Here is a 6,556-nt window from a genome sequence, read left to right as displayed (position 1 = left end):
TGGAAAATCTCACGCCCGGAAGGAGCTGGGAAACTGAGGCAGGACACTCTCTTTGGCCAAAAGGCTTCCTTTCTTTTCAGGCTACCAGGGGATTGGCTTACAGGCTTTGCTTTAAGCAAATACAAATGTGCTTGTCCCTTAGGAGCATTTCCCTTGCAGCCATCACCTACTCAGTTGATCTTTCAGTCGTCAACTCCCATTCCCCGTTTCTCCATTGGTATCAACCTGCCCCTTGCTAGATACCATCTCCCTTTCAGCTTTAGGTTCCCAAACAGGGAGGCTCTCAGGAATGGGCTGTCCCTTACCATCACGACCAGAGTGGAGAAGATGCTCTCCCAGGTCACGGCCAAACACCCTCTCCTTCTCCACCTCCCGCTCTTTCCGTTGCTTTGGCCGGGCCTTCACCACAGAACGAAGGAAGGTGAGGAGCTTGCCGCGCTTCTTTGGCACTGCACAACAAAAGGAAGAAACCAGTTCATCTCAGGTTTGGCTCCGTTGGACGAGGCCGAGCACAACACATTCTACAGAGCACCTCAAAACGGGAAGAACATGATGAGCAAGTGCGCACCAAAATGGATTTTCCCCAACCCTGGAGGAGTCCAAGGCCAGACTGGATGGGGCCCTGGGCAACCTGGTCCAGTCCCACATTAAATGTGGAGCTTGGTTGGCAGCCCAGCTTGAGGCAGGGGGCTTGGAGCTTGATGATCCTTGAGCTCCCTTCCATCCCAAGCCATTCTACAAGGATTCTAGGATTTCCCCAGCTCCAGTCATAAACACAGGAGGACTGGGCCAAATCTCTGCACGTTCTGATGGAGTTTAATGCACTCCTCTTGCTTAGCTTGCTCAACCTGCGCATTAAGGACCCTCTTGAAAAGCCACGTTCTGATCAAGCACAGAAGCACTAGCACAACCAGACCTCTATCTGTCCACCAGGGACGCTGGCTGTTCTCAGCCTCGTACTGACTGGCAGGAGAACTACCCTTGCCTTCCCTCATTCTCCCTGCCTACAAACACCAGCCATACGCCCCGTGCTATGCATGAAGGATCATCAGCACACAGGATAATGTGGGAAGGATAAGGGAGGTATTAAACACGGAACACACCCAAAAAAGACTCCATTTTGCTTCCCTGCACCACCAAAGGTATCATCCGTACCTGGCTTTGGCACCGAATTGATGAGAGACTCCGGGATTTTTCCATTAATGAGCTCCACACACTCACCAGGGAAAAATCCAACCTGTAACAAGAAGAAGAAGAGAGGTGTGATACTGAAGGCAGCATTTCTCAGGCCTGAACTGTTCAAACATCACATTTTCCTCATAACGTGCCTGCCGGATGCTCCGTAAGACAATCCAACAAAAAAATGGCCTGCTTAAAATTAATAATTATGCCAAATTGGCAGGCAAATATTCATAAAACTGTGTATGGAGCGGGGAAAGGACAAGTATGCTATGCACCCCTAAATATCAAGCGTGCCCGAAGGGAAAGACTTCATACAGAAGCTATATATTATAGATGGATGCAGCTAGATCTGAGTTAGCACAGCCTATGAACTTTCTGCTTGCTGACTGAGATGCAGCTGCCATCTCCAGCTCTGAGCTACCCAGCCTTCTGCAGCCAGCAGCCAGCAGCAAGCACACAGAGGCTCTGTTACCCTGCCTCATCTCGGCTGACAGGCAGCGACTTCCTAAAAGACACTGACTTCACCTTCTGCATGGGTGCAAGCACAAGAGCTCAGAGACACTGAAACACGTGTCCTAGCTGCTGCATTTCCAAAGGTGCGGTTCAGTGGCCGTGACCTGATGCATGCTGAGAAGGCTCTTCTTTCTAAGTTAACTGAGGAGGCAGTTTCCTACAAAGACCAACTTTCAGCTCTGGCCTAAGCCCACAGCAAAAGGCAAAGTCCTCTGACACCAGCACAAGGAAACCATTTTCCATGAGGAGCCATGCTGTGCAGGCAGGGCAGCTCTAAGCTGAGATTCCTGCCTCGACCCAAGTTGCGCTCTCACGTCTGAAGCTTGTGCCTACCTGAAAGCCGTGCTTGCCTCGCCAGCGGGGGCTCAGCTCCTGAGGCGGCATATCGATGACGCACACGAGGTCTCCCACCTGCAAGAGATTGCAACGTCAATCCCAGCTTCAGCACGGCTGGGAGGAAAGCGCAGCTCAAATGACTGCATTCTTCTGCACTGCCCAATATCGTCAAGCTTGAGAGCCATTGCACCAGTGCAGCTCTTCAGGCATTTGCAGTCGTACAACTGAACTGGGAGGTAGAAGAGTCACTACGTTTCACAATGTACAGAATACAGCTGTTCTGCAGGAAATGGTTCTCAAAAGCAGCAGGGGACAGAAGAACTCCGATTAAATCGCAGACCTAAGTTAGCAGGGCTTCCTGAACAGACCTACACCACCCATACACCGGTCTGCTGTTGCTCAGACACCAGGCTACCACACTGGGCAGTAGCTCTTTGATCAGAAGATTCCAGTGCCAAATAGAGCCATAGTTTAGAGATGGCTGAACTCCTCCCTGCATCCAACCCAGTGCAAGTCTAATCTGGATCTGAATCTGCTGGGCTTCACCTCACCAAACACTCTGAAGGTGTCTGAGAATATTCCTGATAGCTTCACATGTTATACTCTTCTGTACAGGACAACAAGGAATGCCCTTAACTGCCTACCTCCAAGGAGAGTTCACCCGGTGCCTGGGCAACGTATCTCTTAATAACGTGGGCAGCAGCAATAGCTGGGATATTAAGAGATGACTCCTCACGGACCAGCAGGGGCTTCCCGTTGTTCTCAGCCTGAAACAGAGAGCACAGGCCATGGTGAGGAGCTGAGGGCAAACGAGGAGGATTTCAGGCTGAGGAGCACGTCAGCAGAGGAAGCTGCAGGAAATGCACTCGGTCCTCATCATGGGCACACAAGAAGGAACGGCAAGGCTAAGAACATGCCCGCAGCAAGGAAAGAAAGCCTTTAAGGGAGCTTTTCAGTGACACTGATAGAGCCGCAAGGATTCGCTCTCTCTTGAAAAGCAGGAGAGCACATCTGCAGCTCACTCTGCTGGCTCAAATCAGGGAACAAAGACCAATCAGAGCTCCGTACTCTACCTCCATCCGTGTCATGTCAGGCCCACAGCTGATCTCGCTGCACGCGACGCCCATCACAGCAGGCACGACAAGCTGGAACTGAAGAGAAACACGCTCATATTTTCTCTCTTCACACACCACAGTATTGAGAGACTACCGGAGAACTACCCTTGGCTATCCTCTGGCACAGGCAGGTGCTCTATAAGCAACCACTCTGTTCACTTCGTTCAAATGGGACAGCCCATTAGGCAGCATTTGACCAAGCAGCTGTCCCTCTGCTAGCAGATGGGGACTGGCACAAAGCAGCAGATGCATTCGCCCAGGGCGCTCTGACAGCGCAGCAGCAGGGCAGTGAGAGCAATCATTGCAGCAGGTGCATCTGCTCCCTGGCCACGGCTCCCAGCAGCCTCACCACCGGCACCTGCTGCAGCCCCGCACATCAAGGACATTTCCTTGATTGCATCTCTGCTGTGCTCCCTACAGCTGCCGCGCACACTCACACAGCCCAAGCGTGCGTGCTTGTGACCTTGGGTCACGCTCTGCAGCTCGGCACAAACTGGGCCTAGGACTCTTTGCCTAAGGGTTTGGTTTCCTTCAGACCAGCTGGTCACAGCACCACACACAGCATCCTTCTGAGGACGGAGCTGCAGGGGAAGGGAAAAAGCCCACACGGGACCAGTGTCCCATCAAAGCTGAGTGAGGCTGTGTTACCAAACGTGGTGCGACACAGTGCTGGTCAACCACGTGGGGGGACAAAGCGTGGCACGTACCTGGCAGGAGATCAGAACAAGGTAGACAATTCCTTGAACTCGCAGCTGTTTCTTGTCACTTTGCTCTGTTCTTCCACGAGCGAAAGCTGCACCAAGGGAGTGGGTAGAGGAGAGAGAAGGAACAGGTCTGTGAGCTTGCACAATGGAGCAAAGATGACAAGGGAAAAGCCATGGGACAAATGCCATCTTTGTGGATCGCTTGGGAATGCAGGTACTGGCTGAAAGTTACGTCTGATGGACAAGAGTAAGCAGCATGAGCTGCTAGGAGCTCCACCAGCCAGCAGTTCTCAACAGCTCACTGCCCACCCCTCTACCCCACGCCCTGTCTCAGCTTACCTACAAGATGCTGCGCAAGACACAAGGGGTGAAAACGAAGGCACTCAGTCGCTGCACAAGGGCAACAAGCGAGCTACTCACGCAGAGCTCAAGCGCTCCAATGAAGGGACGCAGCACGCACTGCTCCTCCCCTCATTCCAGCCGCTTGTGACATCACTAAGGGCCACCAGGCTGCTCCGCCATGACAACAGGGTGGGGAGGCAAGACCATGTCACAGGACCAGAAGATTCCAACACAGCACCCAACGTTCTAGAATCAGCGGGCGGTTGGAATTCTACCTCAGCCCAATCCTGCAGAAGCTGCCATGCGGTTGTCATGACCACAGCGCAGGACCCAGCGCTTGCTCCTGTGCAGCCTCCTACGACTGGCCTCAGGCCGTCCCTCTGCAGGGCCTTCCTGCCCTCGGGCAGATGGACGTTGCTTCCCAACAGTGTACCTTGCAGCGCAGGGCCTATGTACAATCCACACTGGAGTCCTATAGATCTCTATCAAGCTATCTATACCTAGACACACAGTCACCACTACCATCTTTTTTCTCAGTCTTGAGGTACACCATTCAGCTGTTTCATTGCCATCAAACAACCCCACTGACGGCACACTGCTGACACAACGTCCTTGCAAACACAGCAGCAACTCCTGGCACCGATAGCTCCGGGTACAACAAGCACAGGGCTCTGGGTTGCTTTGGATGCAGTTGCAGCATGGATCTGAGGGCTTTGTGGAAGGGGATATACTTCAAATTGCACCGACGTTTTCACACCATTTCTCTTTCGGCATGGTCCCAGCACCTGGCACGCTGATCATCATCCTGAATATACATTTTGTCAAACTTCTACAACTAATGAAATAGTTCCTTACCAAACACAATCTGATCACTCTTCTGGCCATATTTTGTTCCAGCTACCGCTTCCTGCGGGTGCCACAAACAGCGCTGCATCACCTATAGCTCTCTGCCCTTACAGTTCTCACGCTGTCTGGGCAGTCCTCGTGGACTCAAAACTCTCTCATGCCACACGTGCCACATTCTGAGGCACAGAATATATATCACACTACTTCAAAACACCTTTTTTTTTATAATATAATGATACTAGGCATAATCATCTGGAGCTAGAGCAATATGAAAAAATTCCCTTCAGTTCAACCGTAAGTCTGCCCCATGGACTCCAGAAGAGCTCTAAGAATACGCAGGGTGGACATGGATGGCAGCTACCATAAGAGTAAGCAATGAAAAATGAGGTTGTGAGCCATGTTGTGTCATTGCATCTGCAGGCAGGGATTCTCCTTGGACTGAGCAGAGTGCAGATGTAGCCTGAGAAAAGAACTTGGGATCATTCAGGAAAAGGAAATGAGTTGAGTAATTAATTGAAGAAACTCACGTTCTAAAGGTACTTAGAAGGATAGAGTATTTCCCAACAGAATGGGTTTAACTGTCTATTCCCTGTTTTGTTGGACAGGTCTACTCTATGTATGCTTAGACTGACCTGAGAGGGCATGCTTCAGCACACCCCAGAATTTCCAGTTTCCACATCGTCCAGGCAGCGCAAGTGAGGTGTACGTCTCCCTTGGCACAGACATCAAGCTTTTCTTCCTGTGCAATCAAACACGTAGCGAGTCAGAAAGGACTCGTGAACGTGAAACTCATTTTGCACGCAGCGTTAGAATATAGCTAAGGTACCTCCACTGAGATGAGCAAGCTTCGGTTTGGGTTTGGGTTTAAAGGCTGCCAGCTTAGATAGAAACACTGCCATTCGGAAGGCTAAGAAACCTTGGCGCTTAAAATTCCTGGAGACTTGGAGAGTTCTCAAAGAAACCTTGAAAAGCTGCCTTGAAGTATTCCTGTTGAAAATTGCTGGGATGCCTTACCACATCATTCACCAGGACCATTCATATCATACACCATAGATTAGATCAGTTTTAAAACCATGGATTGTAATTATCAGCAATACTTCCTCCCTGTGGATCTCAAGCCCTCGTGAGTGACTGCAATGGGGGGCGGCAAGGGGATTGTGGTGCTAAGCTGAACATCATTCCAGAAATCTGTTCTCCTGAACTAAAAATACGGGCTAAAGGAAACAAGGCGTGTGTTCATCATTACACTGACTGCATCAGAGTGTGCTTTTGTGCACACGTGGACCTAGAGACATCGCTAAGAATTCAATTGGTCCACCCAGTTCTTAAGCAACTCAGTAATTCAAGACACCTAACAAGGATGGAGGCTCAGTGGGCCATGGGCAAAGCAGGGAGGACAGAGGCAGGAAGCAGGAAGGAGTTCAACTCCAGCTCTCCCCCACAAAAGACTGGGAGAGCTGAGTCAGCACCACGTGAGGAGTTACGACACAGCTTGGGAGCTTACAGAGAGACCTGAGA

General features: G+C 51.0%; 1 protein-coding gene across 1 annotated transcript; it reads right to left on the bottom strand.

Moving 5' to 3' along the window:
• Nucleotides 1-521: 521 nt before the first annotated feature.
• LOC125703644 (rho GTPase-activating protein 32-like) lies at nucleotides 522-3,179 on the bottom strand. Its single transcript, XM_048968449.1, has 5 exons — nucleotides 3,105-3,179; nucleotides 2,676-2,798; nucleotides 2,029-2,106; nucleotides 1,156-1,237; nucleotides 522-532 (listed from the first exon to the last, which is right to left on the bottom strand). The coding sequence occupies exons 1-5, from the start codon at nucleotides 3,156-3,158 to the stop codon at nucleotides 522-524; spliced, it is 348 nt and encodes a 115-aa protein (XP_048824406.1). The 5' UTR covers nucleotides 3,159-3,179.
• Between the last annotated feature and the right edge of the window lie 3,377 nt (nucleotides 3,180-6,556).

The sequence above is a fragment of the Lagopus muta genome, chromosome 1, assembly GCF_023343835.1.
Source record: "Lagopus muta isolate bLagMut1 chromosome 1, bLagMut1 primary, whole genome shotgun sequence".
Classification (NCBI taxonomy): Eukaryota; Metazoa; Chordata; class Aves; order Galliformes; family Phasianidae; genus Lagopus; species Lagopus muta.
Note: the sequence above shows the minus strand (reverse complement) of the source record. Positions and strands in the feature narration are given on the sequence as shown.

Excerpts from the sequence above, each read along its gene's own strand:
- LOC125703644 (XM_048968449.1), bottom strand. The coding sequence starts at position 3,158 with ATGGGCGTCGCGTGCAGCGAGATCAGCTGTGGGCCTGACATGACACGG. Across the intron at positions 2,107-2,675 it reads CGGGTGAACTCTCCTTGGAG|GTGGGAGACCTCGTGTGCGT; the intron begins GTAGGCAGTTAA and ends AATCTCTTGCAG. Across the intron at positions 1,238-2,028 it reads GAGGCAAGCACGGCTTTCAG|GTTGGATTTTTCCCTGGTGA; the intron begins GTAGGCACAAGC and ends TTCTTGTTACAG.